This window comes from Apaloderma vittatum, unplaced genomic scaffold (genome assembly GCF_000703405.1).
Source record: "Apaloderma vittatum isolate BGI_N311 unplaced genomic scaffold, ASM70340v1 scaffold14170, whole genome shotgun sequence".
Classification (NCBI taxonomy): Eukaryota; Metazoa; Chordata; class Aves; order Trogoniformes; family Trogonidae; genus Apaloderma; species Apaloderma vittatum.
This window is the reverse complement of record NW_009696315.1, coordinates 87,186-102,617: the sequence shown is the minus strand read 5'-3', so window position 1 is coordinate 102,617 and position 15,432 is coordinate 87,186. Positions and strand designations below refer to the sequence as shown.

At 41.1% G+C, this 15,432-nt stretch overlaps 1 protein-coding gene across 1 annotated transcript in view; it reads left to right on the top strand.

The window, feature by feature from the left end:
• Positions 1 to 238: 238 nt before the first annotated feature.
• Positions 239 to 15,432, top strand: part of LOC104277702 (partitioning defective 3 homolog) — a gene marked incomplete at both ends in the record, with an annotated part of 93,849 nt that continues 78,655 nt past the window's right edge. The window contains one exon of the mRNA XM_009874430.1: positions 239 to 419. Coding sequence (XP_009872732.1) covers positions 239 to 419 — 181 coding nt within the window. The remainder of the gene's footprint in view (positions 420 to 15,432) is intronic.

The window sequence follows — 15,432 nt, the reverse complement described above, 5'->3', positions numbered from 1 at the left end:
TGCCATTCCAGCGATGGTTTCGTGTCCCATCAGAGCTGCTGACCCTTTGGGCTTTCCAGCTCATGGCTGCCTTTCCTTGGGCTGATGACGTTGTGATCTGGAGATTGATCTGAGTCTCCGCTGATAGACACTTCCTGCTCTTTGGTGGGAAGAAATGATGAAACACCTATTTATGATGGCACATGAATGCTGCTGAAAGGTGGGGTTTTTTAACAGTTGGTTAATTTGTCGTTTGCAGCTTGTAGCTGTATTTGATGAGCAAGATCCACACCATGGAGGTGATGGCACCAGCGCCAGCTCAACAGGCACACAAAGCCCGGAGATTTTTGGCAGTGAGCTTGGCTCCAATGCGGCGTCGGCCTTCCAGCCTTACCAGGCAGCAAGTGAAATTGAGGTCACCCCTTCAGTCCTTCGCGCAAGTAAGTAAATGTTCTCAGTATCTCAACGTGTTTCATCTTAATTTATGAGGATGCCAAGTGCTGTTACCCATTTATGCTGCTGGGAAAATGATTCATTATCTGTCCTTATCGGAAGCTCATCAGAATTGAGAAACTGCGTAAATGCTTGTTGCATGCAAGTAAACAAACCTTTCTGTTTTAATAAATTATTTATAAACTGCTTTTAGGAGCAATAAACTCCTCCTGTGCTGCCAGTTTAAAATTGTCCTCATGCTGAAAATCACAGCAGAATTTCCAAATGCAGTTGCTGCACAGTGTAATTTTCAGTTTGCCAGTTTTATTCCCTTTAATGAAGAAAAAGGGTAAAAAGAAATTAAATGCAGGAGCTTTTTTCGCTCAGTGTTGCTAGGTTATGCTTGTCACCTTTCCATAACAACACCTGCTGATATGTATATTTACTGTGTTAGGAAAATACATTTCTTTAAAACCCAAAACCACAGCCAGGAACATCCCTCTATTTTATTTCAACATGGGGAACGTTTGTTGCAAAACTGTGAAGCAGGAATTGTGTATCACAGTTCTTACTCAGGCAGATTCTTTGAGTATTTCAGCTTAAGAAGAACAAACACACACCAAAATTTACTGTGTAATCTTCACTGATGTTTAAAGTACCAAGACGATGTTGGATAAAGCATTGTGCCCTCTTACAGGTATTGTCTATCATTTTACTCACTGAACTTCTGAAGTAAGTAGTGACTCCACTCCAGAAAATTCTCAGCAGAAGTTAGTTAGTCCTTTGATATTCTATAGATACAATGCTTTAAACAACTATTTATAATTCCTAGGAGATTACTTTTCTATAGATGTTCTTTTAATGGATAAAAGCTGTGTTTAAGTAGTTGGGTAAAACACAAATGGAAAAGTTACCACTCTCATGAGTTTGAGAAGTTTTGCACCAGAGTATTTTCCGTAAAATTAAGGGGACAACATTTAACAACTGGCTTACAAAGACTTGAATGTGTGTCTTTTCAGGCTATTACTGTGCTTCATTATGACACGGAATTAAATTAGGGAGAGGCTTAATGGCAGAATAAAGAGGTATTCTGGAATTTCAGGACCTTTCCATTTTGCTGTCACTAGAGTATGCGACGGCTAAATGCGTATCTCATTTCCATGCATAAGCCAAAAAGCTGTCCTCCTGGGTTCTCAACTTCGGGGGGCGGGGTTAGAGCAGGCAAAGACATACACATTTTCACCTTAATGTGATTATCTTGTGTGTTATACAGTACCCTGATGTTAGTGCATCAAAATCATATAGTGCAGATAAAATTCAATGATACATAAGACAGTTCACTTATCTTCGGTGACATTCTGGAAAACACCTGAAATAGTTCACCGATTACTAAAATGACCAAAAAGTGCTTTGAGACCCTGCAGTACAAAGGTCTATAGAAATGCAGAAGACTTTTTAAATTGCTGGTAAAAATTATAGCTCTTTTGACAGTTTTCATAAAAGCAGGCAAAATAAAATGGGTGAAACAATTTGTCATAAAGATGTTGTCAGAAATCAGAGATGTTCTCTTATCTAGGTAATTTATTTATTTATTGACTGATTGATGGTTACAGTTAGGTGTATTTTGTTTTTTAATGTTCCAAACCACAGGCTTAGAATCCCAGTCCAATAATATTATCCTGTATTAAACATACCTATTTCCAGAATTTCATTTAAATATACATTGAAAATGGAAATAATATCCCTATTGTATTTCCTTTATAACTTGTGAAGTGAAGCATAGCATACAAATGGTATTCTCAGTATTTCAAATAATTATCTTCTTACTGTGTAAGTTCTATTCAGCAAATAAAACCCATCCAGTTTTGTGGTAGATGCACATCCTGATTATTACATGTTGACAAGGTCATATATCTATTAATTGGATTGGAGATGGGATACAAAATTGCTGTAATTATTGTAATTTTCTAGCTAATTGCAGGGTTGGCGGTGAATATTTTACTTCTAACAAATGAAAAACAGTATTCCGTCTGAAATTGGTTTATGGCATTTTAGACATTTTGTTTTACGTCTCTGGTGCTTTTTGCTCGCAAGCTGGGCTCTGTTCCTCCGCTCTTTGCTCACAGCAGCGGAGCTTTGTGCCATCCTGGTCCCGCTCACCTGCGCCCGCGGTTTCGAGGCAGCATCTCTGCGCGTGAGGCTGGGGCTTAAGGGCCTGCTGAGATTATTTTGTTTTTTTCCTCTTTGTTCTGGTTGCCATGCTACCCCTTCTGTTTGTTTATAGATCACGCCATCGCTCCTCTCCCAGCAAGGGAAAGGTTAGCTTGATCAGGTCCAGCTGGAAGAGTAATATTCAGCTGGATTCCCTCTTTTCCCATGCACGAACACAGCCTGTACTTGGCACATGGGGAGGCTGTGTCAAATTGAGTCTTCCCATCTCAATGTGGAAACAAAAGTGAGGCTGGCCCATGCCCCCTGTGTTGTTTTGCAATGTGAAAATACAGTTTGTTGATACCAGCAGTTGATTTATTTATGCTCCTTATCTCTTCTTCTTTTACTGCTTTTCTCTTACTGAAATTAAACTTCTTGTTGTATTTCATCAGTTGAGCTGTTTTTTTTTTCTCAGCACACGGTACACAAAGCATTTTTTGTGTGTGCCTGCGTGCTTTCTGAGAAGAGGTTGGAAGCTCACTGCAGAAGATTGTTAAAGCAGACTGATGTTTATTCCCTGCTGAAATATAAACTGGAGGCGCAGGTGAAAATTGCCAACCCTAATGAGCAATTTGGCAGATAAGACGGGATGTCAGGCAGTGACAGTTCAGCAGCGGGTACATTGCCTGTGAACCCAGTTGTTTGTTTCACAGTACTGCATTTAAATATTGTAAATAAAATCCCTTTCTGGCTACATGAGATACTGTGGAAAGGGTCATCTCTTTGTCTGCTTTCCTTTTAAGTTACTTAGCTCTGTTAAATGTCCAAGGGTGGTCTTAGCTCTTGGTCTTGGTGTGATTATGTGTTATGTGAATGTTTCAGCAGTTACAGTTAAAAAGCATTTTTAATATATAACATTATTTGGAAAACACAGTGAGAGATTTAGAGGACTGTTTTTTAATTTTTTTTTCCCTTGGCCCAGAGTAGAGAACAGTAAGGGGACTGGGAGGTCTTTCTTTCTTGTCTCTTGTCCCTTTTCTCTCTCGTCCCTTTTCTCTTTCTCCAGCTATTTAGTGTCAGTTTATCAAGAAGGTGAAGCCAGTCTCTTTTCACATGGGCTCATTATTGCTGGAGGCAACAAACACAAGCTGCAACAAGGAAAATGCCAGTTAGATATTAGGAAACTGCTTTTCACCTTGGTAGTGAAACAGGTTGCTCAGGGAAGTTGTGGCGTCTCTGTCCTTGGACATGGACAAGAAGTTGACTTGAGCTCGGCCCTGGGCAACGCAATTTAGCTGGTGCTGTTTTGTGTGGAGTGATTGGACCAAATGACCTCCAGAGATCCTGTCCAGCCTCCAAAGTGACCATGTAATTCTGTGACTCCAAATGTAATCAATAAAATCAAAGTGTTTGCCTCTTGAAGCTAGTATTTGCAAAAGCAAATGATGTTCACAGTGAAATATTCAGTGGGCAGTTGTGCAAAGGTGTTGTGCACATGCAGCTTCCCAGAATGGTTCAGTGTTATACTGGTTTGTGCCACTGTGACACAGATCGGCTGACCGTGCCTTTTAGAAGATTACTGCTTTTGTTTTCAGGATGTCTTTGGTAGGTGTGACAGTTCCTTAAAAATGAGATATGAGGTAATTGTAAAGTTCTCCTAAAGGCTAGAGGGTAAGCATCTCCCTGAAACGCCGGCCAGAGGAGTCTAAGAAATTACTAAGAGCTAGCTGGAAGTGGTGTGCTCCAGTGATGTATTTGCTCAAGTGATGGGTATCATACATTTTATCAGGACTCAGTATTGGTTTCATATTCTGGTCTCAGAAGCAGACTGTGGGGAAAAGAAAAGGCATAGATGAAAATATTATGCAGCAGGAGCACAGCTGGCTGTGGACATGAACTAAAAGTGCAGGGCAGCAAAGAGCTTGCTGCAGCTTCACATCACAGCAGCATGGCTGTTGCGCCAGGGTTCCTCGTGTGCACGTGAGTTCTTACCCTGCAGAAAGTACAAGGTTATTCCTCGCGGGTAGGAGCATGCATGTAGACTTTCACTGGGAATTTGTTGAAATATTAAAGTTCATGACCTTGCTTGCCTTTGAATTTGGAGATCTCTCTCTGCTTTCTGAGGAGTTTTTACTGGTTCACTGGCAAATTAGTAGGATGTATCAACTGTAGTCCCCGAGGACTCTCATCAGTTAAGGACTGTTGAGTATTTTGATAAATCTGAACTGGAATACAGAGTATTGCATAAAAAACTAGGATGGAATTTTCAGGCACTTTGGATGTAAGGATTTCAGTTCAGCATTCACTTCATACATTTCTAAATTGTTTTGAAATCAGTGACATGTTCACAGTCACCGTGTCTAGAAGGAAAAAAGTAATTTGCAAGGCAGTACTAGTGAACTAAGTATGCAGTACCGTGAGAAGGATCTGGCCATTATATTCATAGAATCATAGAATTGTTAGGGCTGGAAGAGACCTTAAAGATCATCTCGTTCCAACTCCCCTGCCATGGGCAGGGACATCCCCCACTAGATCAGGCTGCTCAGAGCCCCATCCAGCCTGGCCTTAAAAACTTCCAGGGATGGGGCTTCCAGCCCCTCTCTGGGCAACCTGTGCCAGCGTCTCACCACCCTCATGGGGAAGAACTTCTTTCTAACGTCCAATCTGAACCGATCTGCCTCTATCTGCAATCCATTCCCCCTAGTCCTGTCACTACCCGACATCCTAAAAAGCTCCTCACCAGCTTTCTTGTAGCCTCCTTGAGATACTGGAAGGTGCATCCAGACACTGTGCTCTTCCATCAAAGGACCAAAGGCGCAAATGTTGTGGGCTCATTGGAGTAGTTGTGAGCAGAAGGACTTGAGCTGGAGCAACCAATTTTGGTGCTTGCTTTTATACAAGTTGGAGAGAGTTGTAAGAGAGCAACAAGGTGCTTTGGAGACTATGATGAAGCATTGAAAGGACTGGTTTATTTAGTTAAGAAAAGATAAAAACAGATAAGGTCTAAGTCTTCAAATGTATTATTTTTTCTCATTCTCCATGTCTGCTAAGAGACGGGCAGTTGGCATGTCCTGGGGAAAAGCCATTTTTTGTAACCAGTAGGCCTGAAAAATGGTTTTATACCTCATGAAACAAGCAAGTCTCTGTGGGAATGGTTCAGAGGCATGTTGTGCACACTGCTGAGCACTGTCCTGCACTGTGCCTTGTGGCAGGAAAGCAACTGGCTGGTGGTGGCAGATCTGTCCTGTTTCTGGATAAGTCATTGGGTTGTTTGGTAACCACAGGCGACCCACTTCTTGCATCAATGGTAAATATGTGTATGTCTTTTTTGAGCATCTCACAATTTGAGTGTTCAAAAAAATCCTGTACTAAGAAAACCAGTTAAAGATGTGAGTGCATAAATAAGTGTGTGCATTTCAAGTACTTTAAAATTGCTACTTTAAATATGACACTTCACTGATTTGATACAAGTATTTACCTAGAATCCCAAATGCATATGCTGAGAATTAATTTGTTAATATTTCTAAGTGCCTTTGTTTAAAGTTTTGGAGCACTGCATGTTAATATATTGGTAAAGAATGGCAGGGGTGAGTTCACATTTGTTCTGTTTTCAAGAATGGTGATGATTTCAGCACTCTTTTCCACATACGGCTATTAGAAACTTTTTCATTCTTGTTTGGGTCTCTCTGACTCCTTGGTCAGCTGTGAATCAGCATTCTAGATGGAAATAAAGTAATTTTCAAATGTCGAAGAACTGAGGAAGCGAGAGGTTAGAAAAGGGAGAAAGATGAGAGTTCATCAAAACCCAAATGTCTGGAGCTTTATCAGATGGAGTTAATAGCTGCTTACAAAATGCAGAGAAAGTTACCCACATTTATAATGAAAGATTATGGCTTTAGAGGCAATGCTTTCTGAAGTCAGCGGGAGGTTTTCCAGTAGCTCCACTGTGTTTTGAGTCAGGTCAGTTTTCCACGAGTCTCCTCAGTCAGGAACCTTCATTGGTGACCAGCTAGTGTTCAGGTGCTTGTCGTGCCAGTGCAGTTCCATGAATGAATTTCAAAAGATTTCCTAACCATCATTCCCTCTTTTACTTCCTTTCCAGGTTGTCAGATATTTTCTCTGCCACGTTAGATAATAAGAGAAGAACCTCGAACTGTGGCATTCACCAAGCTGTTGGCAGCTGAATAAGGAAGGTTTCTCTTGCATTCAGAGTTTGAGGAGATTTAGCAAAGTCTGTTTCCTCACCTTCTGGTGCTCTCGCCCTTCAGGAATTCTTACTGCATTTATCCCTGTAGCTCTATCATGGATGTGATTGTTCTAAAGCCAGAGTTATTGAATCACAAAATCAGTACCAGGTGCTGCTTTCTTCCGTGATGCTAAATTGGTTCTTTCTACAGCACAGTTCTGACTTGAGTGATCTCCAGTTGGTGTTTTCTCCAAGTGTAGTGCTCTGCTGTTAATTTGGGATTGCTGAGCAGTTTAAAAACCATGTGTTTTTGATGGGGCCGTGACACATTTGTAAAAACAAATGGATTTTAAACTGCTTAAGTTTCTAAATTAACCTTTAATATCTTCAATCTTCTCAGTATAACATCAAGCAAAATACCGTAGCTTCTAGTAGGATTAAAAAATCCCTGAGAACGATAAGGTAAAGAATTTCAGAATTTACTATATTCTCTAAAGGAAGCCTAAGGAATCATGGGGCATTTTGAGATATCATTCTGTATAGTGATGGCTTCTATCTTTGAGTGCTGCCAATGGCGAATAATAAAAATATAGTACTATATCTGATACCTGGTGGTATTTTGTACTGTAGCTGCAGAATGTAGTACAAGAGAGATAATAACGATGGGTTATGAAAATGTGAAGTATAGCATTTGAATAGTTTAAGAAGTCACGTTTGGATATTAGTCTAAATTTGACATCTTAAATAGATTTGATGATCACTTGAACAAGAAGCTATTATGGAAATTACAGCTGTATTGTGAGAATGTTTTGATACGCATGTGTTGTAGTGATGTTGTTTCTGGGTTTTATTTTCCCCTTCTTTAAATGAAAGGGAACTTTTTCTCTGTAAGGAAACTGTATTTTTATGTATGTACACAAGTGTAATAACTTTCTATAGATAATTTTATGATTATTTCTCTATTTCTTGTTATTTCATTGTAAGCAAATGAGCACAGCAAAGGCAAAGGAGCATGACAGAAATGAGCAGGGAATGCTTTTTCATGGTATATACAGGCATCCTATGAAATGTCTTGCTTGATGGAGGCAGGTGTACAGATTACACTTTTTTTTTTTTATCCAACAGTTTCTAAAAAACTTATTCTGAAATGTGATAAAGCAGTGTGCTTCAAGGCATCCTTAATATCCGGAAGAACCAGTCTGTGAGAGTGACTGGTATCCCCCTCGTGTTTTGCTTTGCTTTGAGGCAGCAACACTAGTTTCTCCAGGGAGGTGGACTACTGACATAAATTTCTCACAGAAAATTTGCCAACAGGAGAGGATGCAGAGTTTGTGAAATATACTTAATTATTCACTTGGTCCTAAGTGGGTTGATCTAATGGGATGGGTGTTGTAGGGCTAGTGAGGAGTGTTGTGATGCTGGGGCCTCTGTGCCGTGCTGCAGGCAAGGTCGCCCTGTGTTCAGTGCAACAGCTGGTGAATACCTCCTCAACAATAAATGCGGATATTTTTTACCACAAGCTCAAGGCTGTAAGATACTGTACTTAAAATATATCCTTTATTAGGCTAAAGTTGTATTTCAGTGAGAGCATTGTTACTTGCTTCTTTATTCACAAGGGATTTTCCTGCTCCCTTCTTTCTTGCATTTGCAGCATGTGAACTCACATACTGTTTTTTCAGTTGAGGATGTGATGTGGAGATAGACCATCTCTTTTGGTGATTACTGGGAAAAAGTTGCTTTAAATTCTGTGTCTTTTGACATGTTCTTCTGAGGGGGATGAAACAGGGACAGATGGCTGCTAGTTGAATAGGCTTGTTTTTAAGCTCTCATGCACTGAAAAGGACTGAAAGATGATACAAAAATAAAGGAGTGGATGAGAAATAACTTTCCATTAATTTATTGCCTTATTTCATACTTAAAAAAAAAGATAAAATTTGTTCTTCCTCCCACTCGTCTCTTGCTGTAAATTTTAAATGAATTGCGTAAGTAAGATGAGCTCCACCTTCAGAAATAGTGTGGGTTCATCTTAGGGGCAGATTAAGAGTTTAGGGTGAGAATCAAGCATGTGTGTTTAGAAGAAATTTTCTCCAGAGATTTTCGGGATATATTCTCCAGAGATTTTGGCCCCCGCAACAGCACTGGATGTTGTGGAGGTGACAAGCCCAGCCTGAGCTCATGAACCCCGATCTGAGCCGAGACGAGGCACGAGCCCTCCTGCTGGCACAGCTCAGCTCTGCATTCCGGACTGGTCTGCAGGCAGGACCCCCTCACCTCCTCCTGTGTGACGCCATGAGGGTTGACAGGGTCCCACCGCCTCACTGCGGAGGGGCTTTCACCACCCCAGCTGATGCCAGAGCTCGGCTGTTTGGGGTTGGAGGTTGATGTGAACTCGGGCTGTGTTCCAGGTCTGTGTTTCTTGGCTCTAATTTGTATTTAAATAATGAATTATGTCAACATTTTTGATTTTATGGAAACTGGAAGGGATTGTATATGTGGGAAGGGGGTTGGGGACCCTGTGGGTTTACAAAAAAAACCCCGAAAAAGTGGTACTTAGGATAAGATAAAATATTTGTACTACTACTTGCACGCACACAGTCAAGGGCTGTACATGGTGATATCAAGCTATTGCGTTTGCTTCTGCAACTTGAGCTTGTGAGTCAGTGACTAGGCTTCTCAAAGCAAACTTTGATCAACCATTAAAACCTTTTCCCGAGGGGCTGTATTTGATTCATCTCTCTGTACAATAGTGTTGCCGGCAGGAAGTAAAATTGTGACTCTTTTGGCAATTGCTGGGCAGGAGCTGATTCAAAGCAGACACCATGGATGAGGTTAATGTCATCAGACTTCAGGTTCAATATCTGAGCTAAATACTGGAGGCAGCCTGGTTTCTAGTTCCTGGAGAAGAATGGACACCTTTAGATCATCTGACCTGTTTTACAGCTTGTGTCAGAATGAGATGGAGTATGGCCTAGACTACCTGCACTGGCTAATCTCTCTTGATGGAGAGAAACAGTTGACCAGTTCTGAAGCAGATGTCTGTGGATCCCGTTCTGCATGTGATTTACCTCACATATAAATTTTTGTATGAAAGAATATTATTTTCTTTGTGGAGTAGGATATTGCCTTTGTTACCTTAAAAAAAATGGTCCTTTGTATATTTGAAAGAGAACGGCTAAATGATGTTTTACAAAGCTAGCAGCTTCTCAATTTGACCCACAGAACAATTTTACATAGCCTCAAAAAGTTCCTACACAGCCAGTATTATGCTCAGGAAGTATATTTCAGTTGTGGACAGTATGTGGTGGATGCAGACAGTCCCATGTTAGGTTTTCACAGAGTAAAATAGGGTTTGAGAAAGTTCCATGGAATTTTATGGTTAAACCAAGAGTTTAATCTGCCTTTGGCCTGACTTTGGTATCTAGTCACTTTATGCAGTACTTCTCTCAAATTGGTAAACCTCTTCATAGAGGCAGCTGTGCTTTTTCTTGGATGCTTTCTCAGATCTCAAAGCATAGCAGGTTATGCCGTGTGGCACTGAAAAGCCAGCCAAAAGCATGATGTGGACTTAATGAGCACTCAAAGACTTGCACCGTCTTTACTGATGTGTGCAGCTGAGTGCCTCTGTACCGCGTTCCCCATGCACACTGCACCACCTGGGAGTTACAGCCATCCTGCCCTTATGGCTGGGTATCCCAGCTCCCCGTGCCTTGGGAGAGGAAAGCTCCCTGTGTATGTACTCAGCCTCTGAATGGGTGGCTGGAGAAAGAAGCTATCCCTCGAATATAGGCGTTAAATGCCCTTGCAGGTTTGGTAAGCAACAACTGCTGAGACTGTTTCAAATGAAATAACATCTGAAGCAATGCTAGCAGTTCATTTTTAGGAGATTACGAAGGAATGGAATCGTGTTCACCAGTTTCTGGCAAGCTCGAGAATGGACACACGTGCCTTGTTAAGCAGCCCTGTACACAAATTAATCTTTCCATGATTTTTCATACATCTTCTCTTGATCTCTCTGCTTTTGGGCTTTTTGGTACCAAAATCTCAGAAATAGTTTCTGCCTATGAAAGCTTTCTCCACCGAATATAAAAATGACATTAGCATCTTCTTCATGAGGTGGTGGAGGCCCCATCCCTGGAGATGTGCAAGGTGAGGCTGGATGGGGCTCTGAGCAACCTGATCTAGTTACAGATGTCCCTGCTCACTGCAGGGCGCTTGGACTAGATGACCTTTAGAGGTCTTTTCCAACCCAATGAGTTCAATGATTCTATTCCAACCCATTTTAAGCTCTGATCTTTAAGACCTTCATTAGATGACAGAGGGATTTTAGGTGAAGCACTGCCTGACTTTCATGATGATTTCCATCTGAAGGGTCTTTCATAGTGAAGTCTCTTCATGTTTTATTTAAAATTTTAGTTGGACTCTTGACTCATGGAAAAATAAATAAAAATGAAGGGCTTACTAGGACTGCTGCGGTGAAAAAATTATGGAACTGTTTTTTCAAATGAACTGTATGACATTTATCCATGAGAAATATCCATTAAGTGAGTGAGTAAAGTTATTGCTCTAGTTTGACATAGTAGGCAATATTTCTGTGAGTATTGTACATGTAGATGATTTATCTCTACCTCTGTTTTAAGTTCACCTTTAAAGTAATAAAACACAACTGGGCACAGTCTTCCCGTAAACCTGCTTTCTCATAGCTCTTTGCTGTGTTGCTTCAAACTAACGTTACAGTGAAATAGAATCATCGGATGGTTTGAGTTGGAAGGGACCTTAAAGATCATCCAGTTTCAACTCCCCTGCCATGGGCAGAGACCAGGTTGCTGAAAGCCCCATCCAGCCTGACCCAGAACACTTCCGGGGAGGGGCCATCCACAGCTTCTCTGGGCAATCCGTGGGTTTACTTCATCTGCCCTTAAGAGTGGGGGGAAAACTGTTTGCAGTTATTGCTGGTTCTGGGACAGTGTTTCCAGTTCGCGCTTTGGCAGTGACCAGCGGTGCGGGATGTGTAGCTGGAGGTGTGGAAGGAGGGTCTCTGCCAGAGTGCTGGCTCCGTGGGGAGCAGGGCAGGAGCCAGAGGAGAAGAGCCGTGTGTAAGCAGTAATGGAGGCAAGGAGAAGAAAATGGAACTTTGGAAAAACTAGCCCGCCAAAAGTGAAGGGTGAAAAAACCTCAGTGAACCTGCAGATGTAAATATGCATGGATATTTGTTTATTACAGCTTGGTCTGCGTATTTCCTGTGTTAGGTGAAGATATCCTAAATTATGTGTGTATGTGTTGGCAGTTACTTTATGCAATGGTAGGTGGTGGTGACAGCAAATCCGGAAAGCCTCTGGAGGATGGGCATGCTTGAGCTGTATCCTTGGTGGCGCTGGGAGCCACGGGTGCCCTCCCTCAGGGTGCCGGCAACAGGTTTGGGCAGCCGTGCCCGGGAGCGAGCCCCAGCCCAGGGCGGGGCAGCGGTGCTCGGGGCAGCAGGTGCTTCGCTGGGATCGGACCCTGTAGTCTTCTTGTTTGTGGTCACCCAGGTATGTGCCCGGCAGGGCGAGCTTGTGGAGGAGCACAATGCGTGCCGTGTAGAGTTATTTGCGCCTTTATTTTAGAATTTCCTTAAAGTTCTCACCAGCTGTGGGTTCAGAGCAGTGTTGTAATACCCGCATTTATGCACTGTTTACCTGGTGTGACTGCTGGTGTAGAAGCAAGTTTCTAGGCGTCTAACGTCATTTTGCATTTTACCAGAATGATTTTATAGATGCGATTTCTTTGCATGGGATTCCTATTACGGGCTGAATTGAATATTAAATTACTCCTCAAACCCTCAAGGCAGTACATCAGCTTCACTCATACTGAGCAATTTATGCTGTGCTGTATGTGCCATGTACCAGCTTCCATTTCTGAATTCTCCCAGGGCTAGGATTTTGCTTCATTCATTTCCACTTTTCTTTTTCAAAGTCAGAATGTTTTACTAAGGGTGAAAAATATTTTTGATGAAGTATTTTAATTTGTTCTCGTGTTATGGGCTTGTATTCCCTCCTCCCCTCATCCAGGTTTCACCAGATGTTTTAAATATTTTCTAAGTACATGTGCTTTCAAGGTTTTTCTGCAAATCCAATCGTGTTTAACAGGCACAGAGTCCTTGTGAATCAGTGTTGTGTTTTTCTTTACTTTATGCCTTCCAGATATGGCAGATGTCTTGAGTTCTAGGACAAGAGATTTTCAGTGTTTTCTGTATGAAAGCAGACAAGATTGGTACATTGTTAGAATTTCCTTGGAGAGGAACAGAGTTTCAGACCTCTGTGGGAGGAAGACATTTCATTAACCACATTTTGTAGAATCTCCTAAGTTCAGGAAGCAATTAAATCCAATAATGTGTCTAATGTGATGACTTTTGTAAGTGATGACTTTTGTAAGGAGAGCTGTACTTTTGATTTTTCTTCACTCTTCCCTCTCCTTTTTTTTTAAACTTGAGTGGCATATGTAATGTTCGTGTGACCTTACCTTGGAAAAGGTTCTTGATCTTAAAGTTTTAACAAGATGGATAGTAATTTTCACTCCTAGATAGATGTGCTTAATTCAGAATTTAATTTTCACCTTACCCCATCCAATTAAATGCATCTGTTTAATTTTAGCCATAACCATTTTCTTACTTTTTTCACTGTTCTGTGTTTGCTTACTTGATTTTTAACCCCGCTATTTTACTATAGGACACCTGAAGGGTCATTTTTAACAGTGAAAAGTGAGAGAATGTCAAAGGTAGGGCTGCTGATTAAGGCTCTTCGTGTGCTCTTTGCTTGCCTGTCTGTAGTTATCAAGCTGCAGAACATGAGATGCTCAGGGTGTGTGATGGGGATGAGGCTTTAACCCCAGAGAGGGTTAACAGGTGACTTGATGCTTACTCCTTCCTTCTGCTTCTATTTGCTGACTTCCACTCTGAGAACCCACTGCAGCTGGGTTAAATTAATGCCTCGTGGAAGTTTTAGGAAGAAGACGACTACTTTGTATCAGCCCATGGTCGGAAAGAGAAGGAGAATGGAGAAGTCATGAAGAATTAAAGAACAAAGAAGCATGGATCAGAAAAGAAAAGAAGGAAAAAAAAAAAGGAGTTAGTGACAGGGAATGCTTACCTCCTTGGGGACAAATGAAAATACGTAACTGTTTCCATGATGTTACTTTGCTATATAAACACTTACCCCAGGAGCCATGTAAATGATGTATGATTATGAGAGAGAAGTAAGTAGCTTTCTGCTGCCTTCCTACTCTCCCTTTCTTTCTCTTTGCAAAACTATCTGTAGAATCTGAGACTTGGTCCATGACAGAAACTGCAAAAAAAAAGTTAAAGACATGAAAAGGAAGGATAATCCCACATGATTACACTTTTGTTATTTCTCAAGTGTTAATCACAAAATGAGAAATGGTATTGTGTGTAATCTTAGATTTGTGTAAGTGCATGATGACATTTTGAATTACCTTTCCTGGAACACAAACTGTGGATGTCTCAGACGCGGAAGACATTCTCTGAATTGCAGAGCTTTAAAAATGACAGTCCTGGGGCTTTGATGGATTCTCTGTCTCCTGCAGTCTTGAAATTAAAGTCAATATTTTTCTGTACTTCCAACAGAAGTTAAAAGACTAAATGCAGACATTATTGCAGGGTGTACCTGGGCTTATATAGGTGTTTGACAGGATGATCACAGGGTGTCTTCAGGATTCGAGTTATGAGGCTTGTTTGGAATCTCACCGTGGTGCTGCAGTGTGTGTAGCAATTGATTCTTCACACACTTGGACTTGTGCTTTTCTCATTTAACATTCTTATGTGTTTGTTTTCTTAACGTTTTCCTTTTTAGTGCAGTTTTTCCAGCTGCACATTCTCTCTCCCTGTTTATGGTGTCCATTCCAGACAGTTCTGTAGTCTTCCCATCTCATCTGCCACAGCCTGTCTTTCTGTAGCTCTGCTGCCATAAGACCCTTTTCGCCTGCAAACCCTCCAGCAGCCTGATTTCTCATTCTTCTGTACTCTATTTTGTTTGTATGTGGAGAGTATGGCTTTTTGATGTTTTCACGGGTTGTTTTTTGTTTGTTGGGGTTTTTTTTTTTAGTTTTTTAAATTTTTTTTTTATTCAGCTCCTACTTAGCGCAGGCTAAGGAGGACGGCCGGCATCTGCTTCCATCGCCATGGCTTGGTGTAGTTCTCCTGCGGGACTGGCTGGCAACTGAGCATCTACCCAGGAAATGGGAGGTGTTAAAAGTTCTACATCAACTTTTTATAGTTTCTTGGCTCATTAACAGAAACTGATCTGTTTTGGCTCAGCTAAAAATGGATATCTTGAGCCGTTTTCTTCCCAGAGTATTGCTCTTCTTTACTGAGCTTCATGACCAACTGCTGGTGTAGCTGTGGCACAAAAAATTCCTGGTACTGTATTTTGCAACAATGACTTCAAGTCTAGACTGACTTAATTAGTAGGAGAAAACAGCTTATATCTCTGACTGTATTAGGAACCTTTATGCTGTTGTGGCATGACAGCTTATTGTTGATTCTTCACTGCAGAAGACAAGCTTACCTTACAGATTTTTTTCTTTTTTTTTGAAAAGTAGGTTAAAGAAGTAAGCCACCACATAAATGCTAAGTATGATTACAAAATACAAAAATTATGATGATATGAAATTCAATGAAGAAAGCCGTGCAG